This window comes from Aptenodytes patagonicus, chromosome 5, assembly GCF_965638725.1.
Source record: "Aptenodytes patagonicus chromosome 5, bAptPat1.pri.cur, whole genome shotgun sequence".
Classification (NCBI taxonomy): Eukaryota; Metazoa; Chordata; class Aves; order Sphenisciformes; family Spheniscidae; genus Aptenodytes; species Aptenodytes patagonicus.
In genome coordinates this window covers 30,564,410-30,591,370 of record NC_134953.1, presented here as the reverse complement: position 1 = coordinate 30,591,370, position 26,961 = coordinate 30,564,410, and the positions used below count along the sequence as shown (strand labels likewise).

Genomic DNA, 26,961 nt, shown 5'->3' with positions numbered 1-26,961 from the left:
GCTTCCTTTACGGCTCCAGAGACCACACAAGCGTGTTTAAAAATAATATCTTATCTTGTTGATGACACCGAGTATTTCTTGGCTTCAGTAGTTCATTGGCATTGACTAACATCAACTGCTCCACACAGGGAAAATTCCACCCCCTTCCCTTGTCACTTTATGACCGCCACTATTTTTCCTTCTCATCCTGAGATACTCTAACCTACCAATTTTCAGTAAAGTCCCTGGATTAAGGGCTTTGTTGGAAATTACAAAGCTTCAGCAAAACACAGAAAGAGCAAACACTTCAGAGCAGTTCAAAGGATAGGTTAGACTGCCGTGATAAGTGTGAGGATAAGGCTTTTAAGGGCAAAAGCCAAGAGAGATGGAGATGAGACTGGAAACTGCAACGCAGTAAAGAATAATAATCTAGGAGAGAAAATTATGCGTATACTAGGGAAACTTGAAAGTAACAACATTTCATTTTGGAAACAAGGAGCTTAGAAGAGTAATGAAAAGTATTACTAATAAGGAATCAAATCCATAAAGTAGAACAGCAGCAAAATGCAGAAGTTGTATCTGAAAATGCTAATTTACCGAAGGTGAAAGGTACACTTCAGCTTTACAGAAGATTGGTTTAAGGACCAAAAGTCAAATGTAAGTAAAAAAGCAAGCTTCCTAAGAATAATACATTGAGAAATAGAAATCAAAATGAGGAATCTTAGATGGATCTCAAACTACAAATAACAGGGATATTCATGGTGAAGGTATTTTGTTGTCAGCCAAAATGAGATGCCCACACTCCTGCTTTCAGTGCAAGCCCGCACTCCGTGTTATTAAATTACAAATTTCTTAGGCATTTCTGGTCTAGAAGTGAGAGGTCCACTCCATTGCAGACTGTGTATGGAGGATTATATCTTCCTCGAAATTCGTCTCACCATGAATGCTAATATTTAGGGAATAAGCCTCATGGTTGGTCTTCACTTGAAAAGTACACTGTGCGTTCCTCTTGGGAAATTACTCTGCTAAGAGAAAGGGATCGTGATTTTTGAGAGGCTGAACTACACCTTCCTTTAAAAAAAAAGCCAATGTTTTAAAACCAAGTGTCACCTTTTAGGAAATCCGTCTTCTACATAATGTTTCTAACCACGTCTGCCTCCCCACTCAAGTCCACTGCTTCCCATAAGGCAGGTTGGAGTGGAAGAGGCACAGTCTCGCAACAACTTTAAAACAAAACTCCTGGGCTTCTGTAAAAGCCTGGAAGTAGCTCTACAGCTGCCCAGGTTAAAATTACCTTCTTTTGACATCTCTTGTTAACTTTATGGGAAGAGAAAGCAAAGTAGCAGGATCAACCCCAAGTGAATTGCCAGGTAGAGACATAGCTGGGCAATTATAGTAAAAAAAAGACGAACTGGTTATTGTATCGGTACAGTCTTCTAAAAATGCACAGCAAATACTATTTCAGACAAGTTACTGATCAAGGAATGGCACAGTCAAAGTAGCTGCTGGACTACATCTGCAAACTGCATAGGTAAGTGTAAGCAGTTGATTTAACCTAATGTCAGAACATCCCAAATGAGAGGATTAACTTAATTCTACTGTGGAAACCTCAACTTTGAGCTTCCTGACATTTGAAAATTCAGGTAATATGCTCATATTCTCAGTGTATTTTTACTTTTTTTTCCTTTTCATTGAACAATACGAAGATTTATCACCAACTGGAGTGACCAGAAAATGAGAGAAGAAGTATCTGTAACTAGGAACGAGTGCTTTGAAAATGAATCATTTCCTCACAGACACAAAAAAATCACACAGGAGTCCTATGATTTGAGTTATGCAAAGGAATAGGAAAAAGTAATCACAGTGGTCCCTTCGATATCATTGTTCACCAAAAATTTTTAGAATAATGAAGATTCAGTTGTTTAATCTAACTGTGAGGGATAGGAAAAACACAGCATTTTCAGTGCTATTTGTTTTGAAAGCAGGCAGAGCCTTCTCTCATTTCTAGTTGTAAAATCTGAAAAAATTAAGAATGGTTATTCAGTCTAACAACGGTCTCTCAAGTGTGGGTGCCGTGCTGTGTGTAATGTGGCACAGGCTGAAAAGTAAGCAGCAGGTATTTTGCCTGCTGTTTATATAAACAGCTCATTAGGGCTATCGGCAGAAACAGGTGGGTACAACCTTAAGACAGGCTGTTTTCAATACAGATGTAAAAGACACTGCAGCTTTTAATTTATAGCTAAAATGCATTGGCCTGGTGCTCAGAAGAACAATTCCCACCGCCTGTGTACTAGCACCATAAAAGACTAACTGTGAAGCCATAAAGATGTAAAACAGCAAAATAAAAACATGCGACTTCTGGCTTTTCCTTTCCAGAGAGGAATGTAATATTAAAATATACTTTTAAATCAGCTATGACGCTAATTCTAATGAGGTTCTCCTTACCCGCTATTAAAGGGTTAGTAAAAGCTTTTTGGGCAGCAGAAGCGTGCTGTGGAAACCAATGCTATCCACTGCATAAGCACCAAGGCACCTACACAAGCCCCAGCCCCCCCCACCGTTTGTGTAGCCCGGCTCTATCACAGACTAGAATTACAATTTTTTTAGTGTCATTTATTAACAACTTCTCAATATTGCATTAAGATGAGGTATGAAATTTGACCTTTTAAGCAAAGTTTCTATCAAAATACTAATCTGATTCAGCTAAAAACTTACTTGGAAAACATGAGCTGGTTGGATAATATTCTAGTTCTACCAGAAAATGACATTTCTGTTTGCACTACATTTATGCAACAAAGATTGTTTTTAAAAACCCAAGTTTACATTTCTGAAATATTCTGACAGAGATCTCTACTTCTGTATTTAAACATTTTGTGCATGAAATATCCAAACACTGATACATCCCTACATCTCCCTGTACCAAGTTAAACCCCTTCACATCTCTGTGGACAGATAACACCAGCACTCTCCCCTTCCCACCATGCAATGCCAAATGCAAATTCATCTTGCAATAAAAGATGCAGTTGCAATGAAATATTCTCATCTGAGAATATTTCTGCCTTCTTACAATATGAACCACAGACATCCATTTTCTGAGGGAATTATTTTGTGTACACGAGGAAAAACAAGGGTAGCTGAAGGATTGCATTAGCTATTGCAATTGCCAGAAAAAGTAAGTCCCCAAATTACATGCATCAGTTTTTTATTTTCTCCATGGCATCATATGCACATATATTTACCCTTAACACAGCAGTTATAAATGTACCATTGATTTTTTTTTACTTTTTTTTTAAAGTATTATTAAGTGCTAGCTGGTGGACCGTTTACATGAAGTACTCCAAATAACTTGTAGCAAGTTTAAAGCTCCCTGAAGGTCACTTGATGCAAACTATGTTTTCATTCAACTTATGAGTTAGAGAGAAAGGCATTGAAACATATTTGCACTTTTTTCTTCCCTTCTTACCTTGCCCTTATCAAAGTAATGGATAATTTCTTGATATAGTTGATCTTTCAACTGTCCTTGAGTAGCAGCCTGGTATCCATCCCGCTGGGTAAGATGTGCTGCACATGCTTCTTCTGACCACTAAATCATACAAGAAAGAGGGGAAAAGTGAAAGCAAATCAAAAGTTATGAAATATGTCAGTAAAATTAGGCTAAATAAAATACACATTTTTTATTTAAAGAAGTGGTACCACAGGTAATGCACTAACAAAGATTCTTTTTGCAGTTGTGTACTTTGATTCCTTGCGCACAAGGACCATTTATTTGAATGCTGTAATTGGAGGCTAATTACATATATCAGCTGGAAGGAAGTTTCTTGAGGTGGCTTCCTCTCCTCAGTGAGTTTGATGAGACTGACCTTGGCCTGCTGATGGGTACAACCTGCTGGATGCATAACGAACACTAGCAGATTTATGTTGAGAGAAGCCCTGAAGCCAAGATACATCAATACTAATGTGAAGGACTTTAGGCACAGAAATTAAATGGCGAAAATTCATAGAGAACATTGGAGGCACAGAAAAGCGCAACTAACTTTATACAGCCTGTCTGCAATTAGTAGCTCTTGCTCTTCCAGCAAATGCCTAACGGATGAGGAGCAAGGCACAGATATTAAACGGATTTCCTCCTAGACCTGAGAGGACCAAGCAATTCCCTACGCCTTTCTCCCTTGCACCTGCATATTCTGGTGTCCATTAAGGGACAGATGCAACTGAAACCTCTTCTTCACCTCCCTTCTCTCCTCCCACTAATATTCCCTATGATCTACCTGGGGATGAGACAATACTGGAGCCTTTTCCCTAGACAGGATACTAATACTATATCCTACCCTTCCATAGCTATCTATTTTCGTTAGGCTAGCAGGAAATTAATATCTTAGAGACTCACAAACCTCTATCAAATCACATCACAAACCTCCATTAAATCAAACGAAACTTCTCATAGATTGAAAAAGACACAGGGACAGGTGCTCCAATAGGACTTCTTGCCTTAAGAAACCAAGTTCAAAAACTAAATTAATTAAAGAACTGTTCACTTTCTTCTCTGAAAATCAAAGTTACTATAGAAGGAGGACTGCCCACAGAAACAAAGTGATATAACTTCCGGAAAAGAAGAAATTCAACCAAAGATCAGCAACTCACAGGTTTATTCACAGAACTGCTGTTACATGATCCAGTTTTACCTCCTATATGTTGTTAAATTTCACCCAATTACTTCTTAATTTAGCCAAAATGTTTGTGTTTGGCTAAAGCAGACAACTTTGACAACTTTGTACTGCAAAGCTGTGTTTCTGAGCAACACAAACTTCATGGAGCCTGCAATGCAATGGCATTTTTTTCAGCATACTAAGAGCCATTATCTTCTATTAGTTTTGAACATCTTAATTTTGACAAAATGCGTTAACAATAAAACTAAAGTCTCTTTTCTTAAGTGCGCTTCATCAGCTTGCAGTGATCTGGTGAAAATGATGGTGTCTCTCTCTCTCCACAGAGACAGCCTTCTCGCAAATTTAAAGGTGAAATTCTTGAAAGCTCTCAGTCTTGACCTAAACATGATCCCATTAAAATCAGTGTGATGAAATATATGCCAATGATGAGTGTCATTGAAAATGCTGTCCTCAAGGTTTGACAGAAAAACTCAATTGGTTGAAGTTACACACACTACAATATTGCTGCTTCTCAAGCAATACTGAACTCCTCCATCCACTGCTAACTACTGGTAGTAACAGGATATTGTATTAGACAGATTGATACACTTTTATAATAAAATAATTCCAAACTATAATGTAAATGTATTTATAAACAAATATCCGCTTAGCGATGAAAACCTGTGACAAATACTACCCTTACATTTGCCATCTTCAATCGATTTGCATTATAAGAAAAGAAAACTGGGTATTTCCTTCCAGTAAATTAAAGGAGTATATTAAGATACTCGTCTGGTCTCTGAAGACATTCTGTAAGAAAAAACAAAACTGGCTAAACTCTAATTGAAGGTCACATAAAGTATATTGACTAGCAAGTTCAAGCCATAACAGGTAAAAGTTTGAATGACATTTTATGGCACGGTTCATTCCATCATTTTTCCAGAAAATGCAGCACCTGTGGAAGGGAATGAATGCTTTATCTTGTCTAAAAAGTTCATTCATGTAAAGTGTGATGAGCAAGTATTACACAATTTGGCAGTCCTGTTTTATCTCCCTCATGGGAATAAAAAAGATCTTTATAGCCTCAGACTCAGCAAGTTACTCACTCGAACTTCTACCTACAGACAACTGACTGCACCAGTCTGTGTGACTGAAGGTGCCAGAGCATCTCCTCACATCTTCACCTCTCTGACATGACTCAGCACAGAAAATTTCATTACCAAGGAAGTGACTGCATCCAGCAGGCTGTGTCCAACAATTGCCCCTGCTTTTAATAATGAATAAAGCTATTGCTACAGTGCTTTCGCACTCCAGATGAATCTTACTGATGTTTTCTTGTGTAATAACCGTCTATTTATTTTAAAATACAGTAAATACATTTCAAAATGTCTTAATTTAAATTGCACATGTACGCTCTGCATCATATTTAGTCTTATTATAGCTTGGATGCAGTCTACTCAGTTTTGAGGTACGAATAATTCTCAGTGCATCTGCTAGAAGCATTTCATTTAACACCTTCCACTTTTCAACTTTTCAACATAGGTATTTTACACTCGCATTTTGCTTGGGATTGCTTAGATTAAATCAAAGATTGCTAAGAACAATTCGCTGCTTAGAGTGAGATAAATTTCAAACGGGGTACCATTAGCATAGCTTCTGTAATAATACCAAAGGCTTGCAATAATACAGAAGGTTGCAAGAATAAAGAAGGTTGCAATACACTCATTGTACTGCATTGTATTTCTCATTGGCATGAGAAATAGATCAAGGGGAAAATGCAGTTCTCAATTATTCTGTCCCTGACTCTCTGCCCCATATGACCGTGCGCACTACCGTCCTCAAGGGGAGCAGGAGATCCAGGTCTCCCTGAAGAGAGAAAGATTTCACTGTGGGTGGTGAGATGTGAGGAAGAAGAACGGGACTAAAGCAAATGCTCTAGAAAACACTAATTCTTATGAAATTTAGATTTTTACTTTTTCTATTGACTGCTTTTTAAAATTAAAACATAAAACTCCCTCCTACTAATTTAGTGATGACTAGGCTACATTAAACGTGATTTCCTGAGACAAGTGTCCGCTGTTAAGTGCAGCATCCTTCCATATGGTAACGCCAGGAACATGGTTGGCACACGCTGCCACATTTGTGACATAATCATGGAAATAAGCTGCATGTTAGAGACAACACCATCTATCCAGAAAGTTTTCAGTGAGATTAATGCTTATGAAATATAGCTTCAGTACATTTCTGACTGACACTATATAGTGTTAAAAACTCAAATGCTTTATTTACGTGCACCTTGTATAGATAAAATTTTATGTATGTTGCAGGTTACACCAAAACATTCCTTGAAGAACAGCAATATGGTTATGTCTCTTTAAATGTGCTATAAACTGTGTAACACTGCATTAAAATTACATGTACCTTTTAAAGGCATGAGCTTGGAAAGAAGACTATTTGAATCTTTAATTTTTCAAAATCAAAACTGAATCTACAGATACCCAAGAGCACTTGAGGACAGTCTCCAGCACTTCCTTGTATCGCCTGTGCAAAAACAATTCTGTGGAGAGCTGATTTACTAAAATATGTGTTTAGATGCTTCCACACATTACATAATTTTGATATTTAAAAGAAATTTAAATTACAGCTTTGCAATTTATAACTTGTGGTCTTGACTTGACCGTGCTTCCATTCATTTCAGATCAAGATGAGTAAAGCATGCTCTGACATACACTAATGGCAGAGGGCTGATTTCTTGCATGTATGAATTACATGTGCAAAAGATAAAACTGACATAAGAAGTAGCACACAGTTGTTAACCAAAGTGCAGATGTTCTAAGACTGACAAACTATTGGTTACTGCTAAGATGATTTTCAAAACTTGCAGTGTATTTTGGTGTTTACCTTAAGAAGCTTTGCATGCAGAAGTAACGTGTAGGCAGCTTCCGTATAGTTATCACATTCTTTGTGCAGGTCACACAGTTTGTACAAATACCTGCAAGAAATAAAAACAATGGTTCTTAAAAAAGGTTGGTTCTTAAGTGTTACTAAATAATTTCTTTTGAAGATTACAACGGTTCAACTCTATCTTCAAACAACTAAATGTATGTGGGATTATTTAAAGCTCGTATTTCTGTGTGCGGATACCTTTAGGACCATTTGCATTTCCGTTGTGGTTTTTTTCAAAATAAAAATAAATGACTTGTGATGCATAATGAATCCTATACAGATTTTGTGCAAGAGATATTGCTCTAACTGTTCAGCTATGGAGACAGATATATAAGTATTCTTCCTTAACTTCAATATCATCACACCTCTGGAAGGGACTTCTCTTAATTTGTTTGTTGTTTTTTTTAATGACAGTTTAAAAAAAAAAACAAAACCAAACACCTATTAAAATTGTATTTTGAAAAAGCCAGTGAAAATACAGAACTTTGATATTCATTATGATACATAAGTGTGTTAACAGAAATAGGAGAGAATTTGCGTGGGGGGGTTGACAGTGAGAGACAGTTTGTGATGCTGAATAGGGCAGACCTCCGACTCATAACTTTACGTGTTTGTCCACAGTTATCAATCCTGCCTTTTGCTAGATTTTATTTTCTTTTTGCAAATTAATAAAGCAATAATTAAACCCATTTAAACAACAGGAAGCGAGTTCACAAGTGAAAATTCTTCCAAAAAGGTAACAAGCATCTGAGAATGAATTCATGAATAATATTTAGATACCTAAAATAGCAGTAAAAGCACAAGCTTCATCATTTTAGCACAACAGCCTAGCCAATTTTAAACCAAAGTACAAATAGAGGACTAGGAACCTTGAGGTTTACAAAAAGCACAACAACATACTACCATTTTTACTTTGTGTGAAAATAGATTTTGAAAGGTTCCTAAAAGCTTTAAATTTAAAATAAGTATCAGTCATGATATTATTTAATAGCCCTTTTAACCTCAAGTCACATATTTTGTACCTCGCCCGGAAGTAGAATTATTTCTTTGCTCAGTTTTCTTTTGACTTACTTATTTTTTACATGTGACAACACTCCCGAGTATTTCAGTGTTCATCATAATATAACTGAGTTATATTGGGAGTTGGAGAAGGGGGACAGAAAAAATCTCATTAATTTCTAATGCTCACTGTTCTCAGTGAAGAGAAGTTTTTGAATGTACTTAAGATTCAGTAAAGGTATGTTTTTTCATTACTTCTTTCCCTCCAGCCCCCAAGTGACTGCTTAATATGAACTTAATTTTATCCAATTACACAACAGTAAGTCAAGCAGAGTTTGTCACTGGTCATGTTTACAAACCTTATGTACATTTCTTCTCTCTCAATCTCCTTGTAGAAATTCTGAAAAACAACAAAATTTTGTTACGAAGTCATTGATTTCACAGTCTGAAATGTATACAGAACATGCTCTAAATTAGAAATTCATAATTGCATAACATCAGCCTGCAAACTGCAAAATGAAATTTGCCTCTAGTGTTAGAACACAAGTTATTTAAACTTATAAAGTCTAATGCTGTGATGGTTCATGCTGTAGCATATCAGGGCTTATGCCTCATTGCAAAGGTTAAGAATTTGCAAGAATAGTACTGCTAGAAATTTGCTTCTGGCATTTGCAAGTCACACATCATTAACCATTTTCAGTTGAAATTTTGTAACATACAAAACCGTAATTTTTAAGCAACAGTTGTTCTATGGATTTAAAACGCCAAACCTTAGTTTGGCAATACGTCATCTGCCCTTGAATTCTAATAGTTTCTTTGGAAAGAAAAAGTTAGATTAGTGTTATTTATCTGGTTTCATATGCCACACATTATCATCACTCTCTTCAGAAATGTCTGAATACCTCCAGTCCTGAGATAAACTAGTTAACACTAGAAATATTGTAAATGCAAGAAAGGATAAATTGGGTGAGATATTAAAGGCATTTCTGAACTTAATTTAAAGTTTGCCTTCAGAAGTTAAAATATATTTAAGAAAACAAAACACAAAGAAATTTCTCCTTCACTGAATTACAATATATTTCAATGCTAAATTAAACCAGTCTGAGTCGTCACTAATAGATGCACAAGCCCAGATGCATAAGCCCAATACAAAAGTGTTCCCTTCAAAGAGAAGGGAATCTAGAATCAAGATAGAATCTACATACCGGAGTTGGAAATGACGGATTATTCAGTGGATACACCATTTTAGTTGACATAACTGCTCACTGGTTTTGAGTTCAACTCAAAAGACAAACTGAACCACATGAAAAAAATCTGCTGGTTTTTCTTGTATTTTGTTTGTTTTTTTAAAGTAGAAGAGACTTCTGAGTTTGGGGGACCAATAACATAAAACCATTTTATCCTAATATTGCTGCCAGCTGCTCTCCTCTTCTGATGCAGCTCAAGAAGCAACATCAAATCAACCATAACTGGAAGAGGCTTGGGCAGCAGGTTGACACTGACACACATTACATTCACTACAGCTCCATCTTCCCCAAAAGCAGTCCCTGCTCCTGCCCTATCTTTGGGTGCAAGTTCCCACATCCCCCTTATGGTGCACTGGCCCATGCATGTGTGCTGTGCTGGCTTAAATGCATATCAAACCCCTGACTTAACTATAGTCAATACAGGCAAACTTAATCCTGTGAAAGTCTCTGCATCATTGAAGTCCCAATTAAGAACTCTTTGAGATCTCAAGTGGGAACTGTGTTGAGTATCAGCCCTGGGTCGGATTTTTGCAAAGGCATAAATTTCACTTCAGGTGCATGGAGACTGATGAAAAGACTGTGTTGGCCCTGGAGGGCAAATGGGACTTTAAAATCAAGCTAAGGTTTTAAATCACGCCTACTGAAAATGAAGGAAAGTTCTGCCCTGTGATGCTTTCCTGCATTTCCTGCAGACTTCAGCGGCAGGGTTGTGTGTGGATATCTCACGGTGATTTAACTTGACAGCAGTAAATCGCCAACAAAATTTATCTGCAAATACTTGAAAAATTCAGATGACAAAAATCAGCATCAGGAGATGCTGTTAGAGACACTTAGAGAAAACAAAACCAACCCCCAAGTGCGCCATCGGTCCCCCTGTGGTTGGTATGGCAAGAATTACTAGGAGAAGACTCAAGAGTATTATGCTGAAGGGAAGGAGAAATAAATTCACCTTTCTAAGGAAATTTTCCCAGTTTTATAAATTGTTGTCATGGTTTAGAGCGTATGGTGTATGTGATTTTTTATTTCCTGTCTTGTTTGGTGTAAACTGGCTGGCTTTTCTAACTCAAATTCTGCTCGGGAGGACGCTATGACTTTTCTGTGGGCAGCCTAACGGCACTTGCTAGATCAACAGCCGGTGACAACTCTCCAAGTTCCTCCTCTTTTCCCATTTCTTAAACATTCTGATGCTTTTTGATGTGCAGAGAGAGGAAAAACAAACTAAAAATAAAATCCCAATTTCTGATTTGATGTCTCTATCTTCTCTCCCATTCTAATGGGCAGCGTTTCATTTATAGTTTATGCGATAGTGCGGCATAAAGGCTGCACTGCACGAGCTGAGGACGTTTGCATTACTTGCAAGTGCTAAAGCTACAGACTATTTACTCAGATCTTTCCAAACCAGCCTGAATGAAATCTATCAGCTATATCACATAAATGATAAACACTGTCTGTGCCCCACATATTTAAGCAAAATAAAAGCTTTGACAATGATATAGTGATGAAAGCTCTGAATCCTTAGTGGCTAAGTTTAATACTGAGTCCTATTGGAAGTACTACGTTTGGGGGTCTCTAAAATTTATTTTGACATTTTTCCATATGCGCTGAATCTCATACTCTAATGTTTCCACCAAAGAGCATGATGTGCGTGCTATGGGGACAACTTCTACTGCTTCCAACTCTAGCCTAAATGGACAAAAGTTTGTAGTATAGAGTAGATACTCCAGAATTTCTGGAACTAAGAGGAGGAAATCTCACATTAGTGAGGAAAACAACCCGAGCTTTTTCTGCTGTGAATGAAATAGTAACACTCAAATGTCTTCAAAAATTTTGAATACAGAAGCTGAGCAGTAAGCAGAATACAAATGGGATTGCAAATGCATGAAAATTTCGGTAGTAAACTGCATGTTACTCCAACATTCTGTATGTCAAAGTGTTTTTCTGCATAAGTTGTTCATACATCAATTGTAAATGTCAATGAACAGCCCTCAAAGATCAGGCCCTGATACATTTCTCCTTAAATCTTTCCTTAGAATCAATTAAAGAATAACCTATGATTTCATAGACCTTCATTAAAAAAGGAAAAAAACCCAAAAGTATTTCAAACGTTCATGAGAATCCCAACATGTACTCTGTTTTACACAAATCTTTTGTTAAAGGTGTAAAATTAAGAATGTGGTAGTCATTTCAGGCTGATGACTTCTCTTTGCTTACCAGCACGTTGACAGTACAGCTCATGCGGTTCTCCTTGTTCTCATCATGCATTATGGTCCTGTAGTCCAACAACCTCTCCATTAAGCGGACAACAAGTTTCACAAAAGTTTCTCCACTCTTAGCAAGGTATTTGTGTTTTCTGCAGTGCTCCAAGAGACTGAAAAACCAATTATATTCGCCTTGTTAATCACATGCAGAAAAAGCCTTGACTCAGGTGCAATTTTAAATATTGTGCATCATTAACAGATTTTAATTATTTCTGGGCTACAAAGTTCATTGTAGTCTAATTGCTCTCTCTCATGACTTTACTGCGACATAAATCTTGCCGCTGATCAACACTTACATTTTGTCAAATAACACTTTGTACTGTTCATCTCCTCTGCCTCCTTCCACTTCATGATCCAGTTTTGTGATGATCTCATTTTCAAACTATAATTAAACAAAGCAAGCGTAAATAATCAGATGGCAAATATTTCACTTTATTACTGTAGCCTCAATGGTTCACAGATTGGTTGGGTATCTTGGTGAGATGTCTAGCCACTATTTTAAAGCTTGATTGACTTTAAGAGTTTGCAGTCTTGTATTAGACTATCCACGATGATCTGCTGCCCTACAAGGACTTTTTTTGTTGAAAAAATCATTGGTCATGTCATTAAATGAAGTGTAAATATTTACATCATGAAAAACTAAATAAGGAGATTAATGACAAGAATGAAGGCGGGGAAAAAGAAGACACAAAGCCAGGGACAGAATGTCCCCTGCAATAATGGTAATAGCAACAAAAGTAAAATACAAAAATGTTGAAAGCTCTATGAAAGAGGATATATAACACCTAAGGCTGGATAACTCAGCTGGATGCACACCCTAGCATCACTAACATCCCTTTTTAGCGTACAGCAGAAGAGCAGCAGAGCCCGGGTGAGAAGAGAGCCTGTGGCAGGGGAATGGAATCCCATTAGTCAGAGTGGGAGTTTATTGACAGAACAGTTGTCTTCAAGTTTTTTCACTGTCACTTGCTTAAGCAGTCCCTAACTATTCTGAGGAGAAGCAAAGGGCCACCTGTACAAGAACAAAGCGTACTAACATTTTGTAAATGTCAAGAGACGTACTTTGCATCTGCAGTTAATACTAACGGCATATAATGTACGAATGAAAAAAGAATGGACTGTCTGTAGCTTGATGTACTTCCAAGAACGCACTTCCACAACCTCCAGGCTCAGCAGCAGCCTACGGACCCACTCTTGCGCCTCTGTTTGAGCTACAAGCTTTCCTTCCCAGTGCTACACTTCCCCACTTCTAAGATGTACCAGTAACATAACGGCATTTCTTATTCTTTACAAATTATTTCCACCGATCAAAACATCTATTTCAGCGACAACACTATTAGCTCCTCTGTTACAGCCACCAAACGCTGCCCAATCAGCAGAGAGGCTCTCTGTAACCAGAGAAGGCAGGCTTTTGCTGAAAGCCTGTAAGCAAAATTAGACTTTTCTTTCACCAGGAACAACCACAAGGAGGCAACAAGGACAACCTCAAAGAGCGTTGCAGTAGAGGTCATGTGCTAAAGGTGTAGCTGGTATCTATGCTGAAAGGCAAAAAACAAAATCTATGTACCAGGAGAAAAAAAATCCCTGCAGAGAGCCCTGACAGCCCAGCAGCCTCTGCCAAGGGCAGATAATGGGCACCCAGGCAATGGGACCGTCATCCCAGAGCATCCCAGATGCCACGGCAGAGGGGGTGAGCTCGGCCGTGGTCTCGCCTGCAGTGTGCCAGGCAGGCTGAACCATGAGTGGTGCTGCGTGTGGCCACCCCACTGGTGCTGCTGCCCTGGCCGAAGCACCACCGCTCAGCAGTGACCAGGGGGCAGGGAGGACAACAGGGGACAGGTATTTTCTACATGGTCAGTCCCATGGAGAAGCTGAGGAAGACAAGGTGTTATCTCCAGCCAGCAGCAGGGCTCAGATTGGTTTAGCTAGGAAGAGAAACTGGATTTTTTTAGTCCACGCTGTGAAATTCTGCTGGCATATTTATTTCAGCGAGGAGTGTGAGATCACCCTTGCCAATGGACTTATGTCATGATGAAATTCTGATGATAAGAAAGTGCTTTTCACCACCTTAATTTATATCACTTTGAGGAGGCGTAGTAGCTATGTCCACCACCGATCTCTTTCTGCCAACATACGCTGCATTTTCAGCTCTGCCCACACAGTCCGACCTCGGCCAACAGAGGTTATCATAACGCCTCTACCAAGTACCAAACAGACAAGCCCTTAGTTCTGCCACAATCCTTTTCTCCTAAAGTAACTGCTTGCACGCGGCAAGGTAAACCTGGGCAGAACAAGAGAAAAGCCTGCAGCAAGTAAGGGCGAGGAGAAACAACTTGGCCACCCCACAGCTGGAGGCACCTGCCTGCTCTCCTGGAAGGTTCTCTTCTGCTGAAGCCCACAGCAGTTGTGAACATACACATGCCGGCCAAGTTGAACCCAAGCAGGAAACGTGGCCATGGACTGTAGAGAAATTCCTGCTTTGCTAAGAAAAATCCTTTTTAGGGAGAGATAGACATTGGTATGAAGGAATTGCTTGATAAATTGTGACAATACCAAAATACTCCTCTTAATTAGGACTACTCAATCTCTGAGTATCTTAACAGGCTCAACAGCAGTAATGAAAAAACCCAGAGTCAGATCCAGGACACTGTTTTTGTCTCCTTTTCCAAGTCTCCATGTTCTTCTCAGCATTAACTGCAGTAATGTTCACATCATTTCTTACCTACGTATGCAACCCCAGACTTTTTGTCCTCTGCATTTGAGGTGGGAAATTTATTTTTACGCACTACCTGGCAGCCCACCAGAATTCTCTTACAAACAGAGAAAAAAAATCTCTGCCCCGAGCTCAGTGACTACAAGCTATCATGACAAATAATGGCAGAAAGAGTCCTGCTCACCTACTGCTCAGTGCAAATTCAGGATACAGTCTAACAACATGCACAAGTCAATCGAACTGTGAGCTGTCAGGAAACCTGAACTACAGATTGTATCACGCACACAGTGATAGAATCAACAAAGTACCCAAACAACAGATATTCCATCTTAAAACAATTTTTATTATTATGCGTCACTGTTTTAAAGATGAAAACCCCAAACCTTGGATTAAAACATTTCAAAGGTGTTCTTCTGTACCCCAAATGATCCACAAAATCACAGAAACACTGGCTGGAAGAGACCTCGAAGGTCATTTAATCCAACCTCCTAGGTGATGCGGGATTATTGCCAACACTAGATCAGGCCAACTGTGACTTGCTTAGCCAAGTACTGAACATCTCCATTGATGGATGATTACATAGCCTCTCTGGGTAACCTGTTCCACTCTCTCACTACTTTCCTTGTAAAGAAATGAATGAAAAGTGAAGTGAAATAAGGGTTTTAATACAATGAATCCATTATTCAAAAAATGACAGGAAAATGAGAAAAGGAAGAATAATGCAATCCACCCCCTCTAAGAAGCAAACATAAGCTGGAACACGTTCCCATAGTACAAGGACATGTCAAGTAAAATACTGGGGCAACACAATGACGAAACAGAGAAGTCACAAAATTCATGTTCTCTAATGAGGCCAGAAAGAAATTGACTTTCTATACCAATGTGAAAAATGACACTTGCTGCCAGCGTGAGCCCTTAAGGTGATATATTTTTTAGCAAGAGATTACTCACACGAAGAAGAGCAATTACATTTGTCATACAGGATCTTCAGTGTCTTCCTGATATCAATTTTACTTAAATTTCTGTAAATCTAGGCTTTGCTGGGCCATCTCCCTAATGGCCCTCTTGGGTTGAACAGAGCTAGACTTGTGGCATTTCTGGCGTTTTAAGGACTATTAACACTATCTTTGCTCTTCAATCACTCTTGATACTTCTCAAGGAATCAATATGATGCAGATGTCAGATCATGCAAGCCAGATGGCTAAACGTTATTTAACACAGTTAAAATTCCTTCTGCGGTCTTTCCACAGAAGAAGGTTTCATCAACACAAGTTGAGGTTTATAGAGCTATCGCCTTCCACAATGGAAGTAAGAACATGGCCCTGGAGTCGCGCAAGCTAATGGCTCTGGGACACCACATCTGGCATCTGTTGATAATGTCTCAATTTTTCCTTTTCTTTTTTTAAATGCATAAAATAGCACAAAGTAGGCCTGCAATTATTGTGATGGAATTTACTCTCAAGTGGAGAAGCGCCAAATTTTCAATGTTTACATTACAGCCAGTGACACTTGCTGAGGCTCCTTCTGGAGGCTAAGGGGGTATATCTGGCACCATCAATGAGTTAGATTCATATCTTTCTGTTGACAGTGAAAGCTTGAAGGGTGATGTTAGGAAGATTACAGGAAATTATTATCAGCTTTTCCTTGCAGCTGATCAAGATCTCAAGCTTCTCTTTAGGATGTGTATTTGAACTTGAGCAAAGAGTATATCCACTACTTCATCTGTCTGTTACAATCTCCCATCTGGAGAAAATAAATCAATGTAAGCTATCTAGCGTCTTCAAGTGTCAGCTCAACTAATCGCTTTTGGTTTTAGGTTTACCTAAAGTGTGGTCAGGCTACATTTGTAGCACTGACTGACAATTTAATCTAGCTGTAGATGAGGAAGACTTTCAATCCTCCAAGCTGCTATAAATTTGTTTTGATATGGGATAATAATGAATTTGACATACAAAATTCAAGTGACAGATAACACGACTAGAAATTAGTCCTAATGCAGAAATAGCACACAAGTACTGTAAAACTTTGTTCAAAGGCTGCTAGGAAAGTTGGTGGTAATTCCCAACAGTTTCATCTGTTCCCTTTCCTATTTCCCACAGCATTCTGTTCGGCAAACAGATACGGCAGCCATTTAATAGCAGGTGATTTTGGAGGTCTCTAGACTTACTGCATTACCTTTCTGCCTTGCTGTTCAGGTGAGGGAGGAATACCGATGTTCTCCAAAAAGCCAGAAAACAAGAAAAACTTACACGTTTACATTTCAACCGTAAATAACTAAAAATATTACTTATTGAAATTAATCCTTTGCAGGGGATGACTTATTTGAATTTGCACATTCAGTGGGATTACAGAGGAGAATCTGCAGCACCACAGAAACTTGGACAAGTCATTAACTTGTGTTCTGTCTGCAAATCTATAGCACAGGGAAAGGGAGGTTAACACAGGGCTCAGAAGTGGTAAAAAGGCTTAATAAGGAATTATAGGTTCTAAAAGTCGAGAGAGAGTCAGATAAACTAGGTACTTCTTATTAAGGAGAATTACATAAATTTGAAATTCATTGATAACCAACAAGAAATTACACTGCAAATAAAAAAGTATGACCATCTTGATAATACTGAGATTTATTGTTAAATGTTAGAAATGAATCAAAAGGGTTTCCTCTTTATTTCTTCTGATCTTTACTCATTTAATTCTCTTCACAACAGAACACTAGCTAGAAGTACTTTAGCTGCACCCATGGTTTTATTTTAGTAATCATATGCATTATGCATTCATTTATTATGCATTTCTATATGATTTTGCATTATGCATTCATAGCTTACGCATTTCTATATCATTTTTCTATCGTTTCAGCTATGGTTCCATTATGCTAAGTGTCATTCCAATTTGCAGAAAACAGGACAGATGTGTTTTTGCATTTTTGGGGCTCTTTCCTCAGATCATTACTTTTACACAACTCCTTACTCTAACAGGGTAAGAACACATGCTGGAGTTTGTATACTTATACCACTGATGCTAACACCACCAGACGCTGATGATTCTCCTTAGTAATGCTGTTCAGCCTGAAAACTAGACATATGGGACTTCTAATTTCTTCTTGCTCATTACTGCAGAGTCGGGGGTACACCTCTCAGATTTTACTTTGAAGGACAAAGGTCCTTCCTTCCTTCCTACTTGATGAGAAATGTAATTATGTTGGGGAAGACAAGCTGGGGTAGTGCTTCTGACTCAACCCCTTACCTTATTTTGTTAATAGGGTTTTTTGGCTCTTAAAGTAAGTTACTTCTACTAATTAATTTGTACCAGATTAGTTAAAAGAAATCATATTATGATGCAGTGCCACGAGATAGGGAGAACCTGCCCAACATCTCCCCCTGCCTCCTCCTGCTTCCTCCATGCTCTGTTTCGTACCAGTTCCTGCACTGGCACCTATCTATGAATGGGTTCAACTCAAAATAAGCAGAACATTACATCAGCAATAACACAGGTCCAGAAAAGGTAATTTAAAGTTTTGGGTAGGCAAACAAACAGGAGTGCTCATAGGAAATGGAACCAGAGCAAGTGACAGCTGGAAGGAACAGGCAGCAAAATCAGGAGGTTGGGGCTTTTTATGCTCCAAATTCCACATTTCAGCTGAATGATTGTTTCATGATGAACTTTCTCTCCTGCTGTCACCACGGGATCCATCACGCTTACCTGACCAGGCCTTGAACAATCAAACCAATTCTCTTTCATCACTCTTGTTGCTCTGACATATTCCCTTTGATCTGGAGGGTTCACTAGTAAAACAGGCAAAGGGAAAAAAGCAGAGTAGAGAAGGAGGCATTTTCTTCTATAGGGAAGCTTCAGTCCCACACAGACCTTAGTATCAGATTCATGCTTTGAGATAGAGGCTACTCTGAAGTCTTATATAGGCTTCAAAGCATCTTAAGAGGGAGAGGACAAAAATGGGCTACTCCAGCTTTTAATTCAGTCGGCCTTTAATTCAGTTCTGTAAAAACCAGAGGAATTTATCTTCTGTTTTTTCTCAGGGCCATGTATACTGGAAGAACAAAAATTCCCATTATGTCTGTTACTAGTTTTACCAGGCAAACCAATTCATACTGAAATTAAAACCGCCATCGGGAAAGCTGTCTGTTTATAACACAAGCGATCACAGCATAGAAGTTCTGCAAAAAATTTAAATTCCTCCTCCACAAAACATGAGGTTTATACATCTGCTGGAGAAATGGAGCCAATCTAAACCCTTGCTGATGTGACTAATAAGGTTAGATAATTGGATTTCTGGCAGATTAGTTTAACAGCAGCCAATCATTCAATGTTGAAATTCTTTTTGAAAGCAATGCTGGACAATGATAATTGGTAGTTGCATATAGACGACATAACGCAGTACATTACACCGACACATTAAGTATGAAAGCTTGCCTAGGTATTGGTAATACTTAAATTATTTCATATCTATTTCTATCACTTAAACACAAAAGAGACAAAAAAAGATGAGCCAGGAAGCTACAGGCCAGGCAGGCCCACTTCAGTTCCTGAGGCAACCATAGAGCAAGCCCTTGTGGAAGCTATTTCCAGGTACATGAAGGGCGAGAAGGTGACTGGGAAAAGCCAATGCAGATTTACCAAGGGTAAATCACATCTGACCAGCCTGACTGCCTTCTGTGATGAAACTATCTGCTCAGTGGATGAAGAGCTGTGGTTGTCACGATCTTAGCAATGTGTTTGATACAGTCTCTCAAAACATATTTGTTGACAAGTTGGTAAGATATGGACTGGACAGAGAGACTACAAGGTGGGTGGAAAAGTGGCTAAATTGCTGATCTCAACGGGTGGTGGTTTAATGACTTTGACAGTCTGAAAGACAGCCAACAAGGAATTGTGTAATATTTAAGGAAGAGAAACTTAAAGTCCTGAAACAGGGATGGCATAGTTGCAAGCAGTCGTACAAGATGGTCTGCTGGAAAGGACTTGGTGAACAGCAAGCTGAACATGAAGAAGCAGTGTACCCCTTCAGTGGAAGAAAAATGTGTCCTTGATTGCACCAACAAGAGTACAGCTAGAGGATCAACAGGATTATTCCACTTGTTGGGCCATGGCTGGAATATTGCGTCCAGCTTTGGTTTCCCCAGCTCGAGAGAGACATTGACAAATTGGGGATGGTCTAATGGAGGCCACTAAGATGAGCAGAGTGTTGGGAACCTGGCCCGAAGAATGGTTGAAAGAATTGGGTTTGTTCTGCCTAGAGAAAAGCAGACTCAAGCCTTCCAACACCTAAAAGGTGGTTATAGAGGAGATGTAGTTACTCTGTTTACAAGGGTGCACAGTGACAACACGAGCAGCAACAGGCACAAGTTGGTTGAGGGAAATTCCATCTGGATATAAGAAGAAAAGTCTTAAATGTTGGAATAGGTCACCCAGAGAAGTGGTGAAACCTCCCTCACTGGAAATATTCAATACTGAGCTTCAGATGGCCCCAGCAAACCCAATCTAAGGCCCAGTTTGGACCAGATGACTTCCAGAGGTCCCATCCAACCTAGACTTTTCTATAATTCTCTGCTTTTTACAAGCTGTGATCTTCATTCCCCAAAGACCAATCTGAGATACTCAGCAAACTATATAACTACATTATCTGCAAAACTGTAAATGGACAGATTGATTATCCCCTGTTAGACATAACTGTTCACTCCAAATGCACTGAAAAAAGGTTTACTGCCTCTGCACCTGCCATATCAATGCTGTGTCCATAAAGAAAGAAGCTATACTGACGTAAGAAATATACGTTGAGTACTTACAATCCAAGACATCTCTGACTTAAGCATGAGGCATTTTTCTTCTCAAAAGGCAAAAAGAATTTGTGTGAAATATTTAAGACGTTCATTTATTAAAATCACCCAACTATTCCACACAAAGCTGGTTTCCTTCTGTCAAGAAAATATAGGGCCATAAATTTAGCTATAAAGTTACCCTCGGATTTTTCATGATCCATATAATTGTACAAATAAAAAATGACAAGCAACAAAAGAGAGCATCTGACAGGAAACTGTTTAAATGGCATCCCAGCGAGCATTTCAATCTTTACAGTATCATTGGAGTCAAACATAAGAAAGAATGATTATGCAGTAATTGGATGGATCCAAAATACAGTTCACAACCTTTCCACACACCATCCAGCACAAAACAAATCAAAGAAATAAAGCTGAGGCCATTTCCCTTGCTTAAATCTCTCCACGCAGATATTCATTTACTCTGGCTACAGATTTATTAAGAGCTGGTTATGAATTATAGTTCACAAAAAAGTATGGAAAAGGATAAGATTTTTCATCCAAGAAAGAAAACTGCCAATATAAAAGGAAAAAAGTAAACAACACACATCAAACTTTATTGCAAAATTCAGAAGGTCATATCCTGAACTGACAGAAATTTCACAGTGTAAAGGAGCTACATTGGCTTATACCATAACACTACCTGGCCTAACTAGTCTTTACTCAAGCCATAAGGCAAAGCTTCAAGGAAAAGAAGGTCAAATGAATGATGTCAGGAAACTTTCTTTCACTCCACTTGTCTCTCAAAAGTTGATGCTATCAGGGTAAGATTGCATGCGCTTATTCAAGGACTTCCCTCAGCATGTTAAAATAAAATAGAATAAAAATGCTACATTAGTATTTTAGATTTTGCAGTGCCTACATAACATGAAGAAACACTGACACTGACTGGATAGCTTTTTTTCCTCTTCAAAATCCATAAAATGGTAGAGAGTATCAAAATTATAAGGTACTAGAGATGATAAATTCTTACAGGTTATGGTTTCTTTTGCCACATTATCAGGCTTCCTTTATGTCGAATTTCACTCAGAAGCAGACTTGTTTCCTGAGTCACAGTGAAAATTTAAGACATCTGTCTTTGCTCTCCTTTTATAGCTGTCGTAGTTTAACCCGGCAGGCAGCTAAACACCACGCAGCCGTTTGCTCACTCCCCCACAGCAGGATGGGGGAGAGAATCGGAAAAAAGCTAAAAGTCATGGGCTGAGATAAAGACAATTTAATAGGACAGAAAATGAAGGGAAAATAATAATAATGATAAAAGAATATACAAAACATGTGATGCACAATGCAGTTGCTCACTACCTGCCGACCGATGCCCAGCCAGTTCCCGAGCAGCGGCCACGCCCCCCAGGCCAACCCCCCCCCCTGTTTTTTTTGTTCAGCGTGACATCATATGGTATGGAATATCCCTTTGGGCAGTTTGGGTCAGCTTCTGTTGGGCCAGCTTCTTGTGCACCTCCAGCCTCCTCGCTGGTGGGGTGGTGTGAGAAGCTGAAAAGTCCCTGACTTAGTGTAAGCACTGCTCAGCAACAACTAAAACATCAGTGTGTTATCAAAATTATTCTCATCCTAAATCCAAAACACAGCACTATACCAGCTACTAGGAAGAAAATTAACTCTATCCCAGCCAAAACCAGGACAGTATCATACAGAAAGGTTTCATTTACTTCATGCAAATTTTTCCTTCAAAAGAATTTAAAATCCTCAGATGAAAACTCTATAGCCACTCAGAGTTATAGAAAATCCATAATTATATCATTCTCTAGAAAAATAAGAAATAACAAAAATTCTTACATTTTTGTCAAAGAGCAGTTAAATCTTTCTTACAAACTTTAAATATCTGTAGCTTGTTGCTTACCATCTGGAAGCTTCTAGTAGAATGAAATTCACACTGCATCATATCAAAGAAGATTGGGATTGTAGCTTTCCGAAGTTCGGTTTCAGGGATCAGTGTCATTTCTAAGATAGGTCCCACCATTTCTGGGATGAACTTGATTTTATGCTGACCTTTACGAGAAAAGACGCATTTCAGAGTTAACGAACAGCCACTGACTTTGGTAGAAGATAATTGTTATAAAAGCCGTATCAATAAATTCTCATATAGCATAAGAAAGTATTTTTCATGATCTGACTCTACTGAAACATATTATTATTTATGCCACAAGAGGGGAAGTATGTGGTATGTATAAACCCAAATTCACAACAGTTGTTGAATCAGTAATCAAACTGGAACTTACCACATTTTCCACGAAGCACCCATATTTGCACACTCAAGTTTCAAGATTTTTTTCTAAATACAACTTATGGTTAGGAGAGAAGGAGGCTAAAAGGCACATCACTTGTATTAACTTATTTAGACTTCTGTATCTTCCGCAGCGTACCAAATGTTCTCTGTGTCAGTCTATTAAAGCGTCATCACGAGTGCATACTTTCACAGCCTCAAGACATGAAACTACATGTTACCAAGCCAACAATATGTCTTCTTTCTTTGAGAGCTGATCTGACTGGCAAACTTTATTTCACTGCACCTCCCCTAACCCTCCCTGCTACGCTCTCCGCACATGGAACAGAAATCGAACCTTACCAGGAACATGGCACCTAATAAATGTTGGACTAGTTAAAAACATCTAGTTACTGTTCATATTATTAGCTAAAGCGTAGAGAATGCAGATTATACGTTCTGCAAATTATCTGTTTAACAACTCCATGGAAAGATGTTGGTGTACAGCAGTGTAGCAGAGCACCAGAGAGCTCCAGGCAGAGGACTTGATGGCAGAAGTTTAGAAAATACAAATATATTCCCCTCTCAGCAACAGGCTGGGAATCATTTGAACCTCACTACACAACTGGTGACATTTCTCACAAATGCAATGTTAATGGATGTATACAATCAAACTCATACACTGTTTATGCATCCGCTGCTGTGGTTCAGACCAGACTTCTTCAGAGCTGAGCTAATTTAACAAGCCCTCAGCTTCCTCCATTTTAAGACTCTTGTTTCCCATTGCAGTTACCAGTGGTATATGACAGAAACAGATTTTAATTCATTTATATTCCACTGCACTACACCAGTACGGCAGTAACCGTGGAAGTCTTTAATTAGCAGTTTCACTTTTGACCAGAACATAAATCTCAACAAACGTAATCAAGAAGAACTCCTTCACTAACAAAATGCGCTACTTTTTTTTTTTAGCGGATATAATTTAAGTTACTTGATCTGGCAAACTTCAGAATCCTATTAGCATTAGCAATCCTATTAGGACAAATTAATACTCCACTAAAATTGCTACTTTGTATGATGCTGCACTGCTGGTTGTTGGTGAGGAATATCAAGTGAGAGGCATAAAGCTTTCCTCTGTCTCTCTTACAAGTATTATTACATTCGGCCTCCCAGGTGACAGTTTTCTTGTATTATGCCTGAAAAGTGTCAGAGTCAGTATTTCAGAAAACAAATTATAGTGACAAAAGTTATTCGTCAGGCACAAATCCAATGTCACGAAGTTCTCCGTGTGCCACAGTGGGTTTTTCCATTGCTTCAAGCACAGGGATTCCCTCAGAAAAGTAACTAACATCTTCTGAACTTTAGACGTGAAAAATAACGAATTCACAAAAGATTTTTTAAAAATCTTTGATCCCCTTTCCTCTTCTCCGCAGGAATATAAACTTCTTGCTCAAAAAGGGAGTCACTGAAGAGCTCATCTGATAACAAAGGCACGGAGAGCCACAGACCTCACCTCCCAGGTGCTCACCAATGCCTCCACCGAAGTGAACGGGAGCCAAGGGTGGCTGCAGGATTTGCTCCCGGCCACACATGATTCGGCCGGCAGCAGCCAGCCCCCCCACCCATGAAGCTGTACAGCACACACTCAGCCTTCTTGCTGTTCACCAACTGTTTGTATTTATTAGCGGTGCTGCCTCACAGGTAATCACCAACAGAGTTTTTAAATCAAAAAGGACAGAGAGCGTCTCTAAATATGAAATTCAGAAGGACTTGGGGGGAATGGAAGCGTGCAAGTTATTAGCAGAAAGTATTAAAATCACTTGTACGTTCTACTGCGAAAAAAACCCTCGTCTGCTGTTGGAAACCCACTTAGTTCTTCACGCCGTCTGGAGGGTCCGTGGGTGGCTCCCACCAGAGTTTATGCAGCTCGGCTGCAGAGAAAAACAAGGGGAACAATCTGCTGGGGCAGCACTGCCTGCTTTGGATGTGAAGCACTCGCCCCGCAGCGCTGCTGCCCAGAGCCATTCCTGCTGTGGGCAGCTACGCTGGGGCCACGGCAGGCAGGAGCAGGGGCCGGCAGCGACCACAGGAAGGCAGGGCAGCACAAATTAAAACGTTAAGTGATCTTGATTGGTTTTCTTCATCAAGCATGCATGAGGAGTAACAATAAGAAAGGGTTTGTCCACCAACCAGGCGATACATGAGAGGGCTGAGTGCCCTGCGTGACATCCTTCTGACGCTGTGACACACATTGGTGATGCGAAGATGTACACGCACGTGCTTGCTACGATGATGTGATCCAGTGCGATGTTGTGTCACAAAAGCAAGCATGAGAGTAAAACACGAAAGGAAACGATCTTCCTCTGGCACTCCAGAGTATCCATCCCAGCTGCCTGCCACAGGCAACACTTTCTGATAAACAACCCAACAATGAATTCACCTTTTTTTTTCCCTGGGAGTGTAGGAACTCCCATGCAGAGACTCCAAATGTGACAAGTCTGGAAGAAAATTGAGGATTCTCTTCTGAAAACCAAATTGTGCAGCTGCTTTAAGAACCACATGCAAAAAAAGTATTCTTTTGAACATGCAAAAACCTCCCCTTGCAGTGGCTTCTGTCTTGCCACGAGATGAGCTCCTACAGACTGCTCACACAACAGGAACAGACCTCATTACGCGAACCAAACCCAAGGTGCTTTCTTTATTGGATAATGTGTGATTTTCATTTCCCACGTTCTTCTAATTTAAATTTGGGCCACAAAAAACACTGACTAATTTGCCAGCAACCTCACCTCTCACTTGGGTCAGCTCTGAACATGCATGACTAATTCAGAGAGTGTTATCTGTAATGACTTCTATTTATATAACGCTCAAAGTTCAGGTCTATTTTTAACCCTGGCTTTCCCTTCAATGACATCAACATCTCTGTCAAGACACCTTTTCTGACGTCAAGCACTTGGAGGGTAGGGCCGGGCCAGTGGGCAGCTCGCTGGAGGACAGCAGCAACAACCATTTCACTTCATCTTCAGGAATTTTACTTTTCCATCTCCCTCTAGGCTGGTTCAGATGTCAACAATAAAAGCAATGTTTTCTGAGCTGGCTTTCCTTGACCAACTTTACCACAAGGATATTATTTTTAATGTTATTACAATTTCTTTAACATGTAACTGTTGAAACCATTAACCACTGAAAACCGGTACACATGACCTAGTGTCAAACTGTGTTTTGTATATGCTAAATTGCATCACATAACGCTTTTAAGCGTTGTTCCAATTCCTACATTTTCAAGACAGAGGCCACAGCTTGCTTTATGCTTTTCTGACACTTACTGTCTCACAGAGGTCTAAGGCCCCAGTTCCAGCAAAACAGTGACTCAAAATACTACATTATTTTAAAGTTCAGGTTGTGATATGGAGGGAAAAAAGCCTACAAAGACTAATGTACACTATTTTTTGTGCACGCAAGAAAATAAAAGCCTTGCAGCACTTTCAGAAAAGCAACGCAGCGGGGGCTCTGCACACTGGAACTAGGCTCCCTGAAGCCACCCTCATTGCTGCTGCATCAGAGCACTCAAATCTAAAGCCTTCATGATCAAATCTAGCAGGGTATCAAACAGGACAGCTACAACTAGGAATTAAATAGAAAATCTGTCAGGCTGGATGTCTCGTACATGGTTCCCTGTTTAAAACAAAAATCTTATTCCTAAATTACAGGTGTTTAAAGTGTGTGCACACAGTTAGCGTTGCTCTCCACTATACATGCTCTTTTTTTTTCTACTTATAAAGGTGGGAAGGTACGAATATTGCAGCCAACACTGCATAAGAAACACAGACAAGAAAAAACTTTTAGAATTTGTATTTTACTATTTAATTTCAGAAAATAAAATATACTCTTAGATGTGCATTACAGCTACAGGACTGTCTCATTCCCGACTGGGGAGTTCTAACTCAGCAGGCATTACACGTTAATCATGGTATTTATGAACAAAAACTGATGAGACAAAATATTAATTTTTGAGGCTTATCCATACCCTTTAATACATAAATCAAAAGTCAGGGTTGTTTGGCTTCATCATATCTTATGCACAATGCCATAGTCTTAAAAATTATATGCTCAAGCGTATGCAA

The 26,961-nt window shown here is 39.2% G+C and overlaps 1 protein-coding gene across 2 annotated transcripts in view; it reads right to left on the bottom strand.

Annotated features, from left to right (window-relative positions):
- The window catches only part of DOCK1 (dedicator of cytokinesis 1), a 325,958-nt gene that overhangs the window by 56,293 nt on the left and 242,704 nt on the right, over positions 1–26,961 (bottom strand). For both annotated transcript variants that reach the window (XM_076339221.1, XM_076339222.1), the window contains exons 33-38: positions 22,475–22,623; positions 12,372–12,457; positions 12,029–12,185; positions 8,930–8,970; positions 7,527–7,617; positions 3,443–3,562 (exon numbers count right to left, since the gene is read on the bottom strand). In XM_076339221.1, coding sequence (XP_076195336.1) covers positions 3,443–3,562; positions 7,527–7,617; positions 8,930–8,970; positions 12,029–12,185; positions 12,372–12,457; positions 22,475–22,623 — 644 coding nt within the window. The remainder of the gene's footprint in view (positions 1–3,442; positions 3,563–7,526; positions 7,618–8,929; positions 8,971–12,028; positions 12,186–12,371; positions 12,458–22,474; positions 22,624–26,961) is intronic.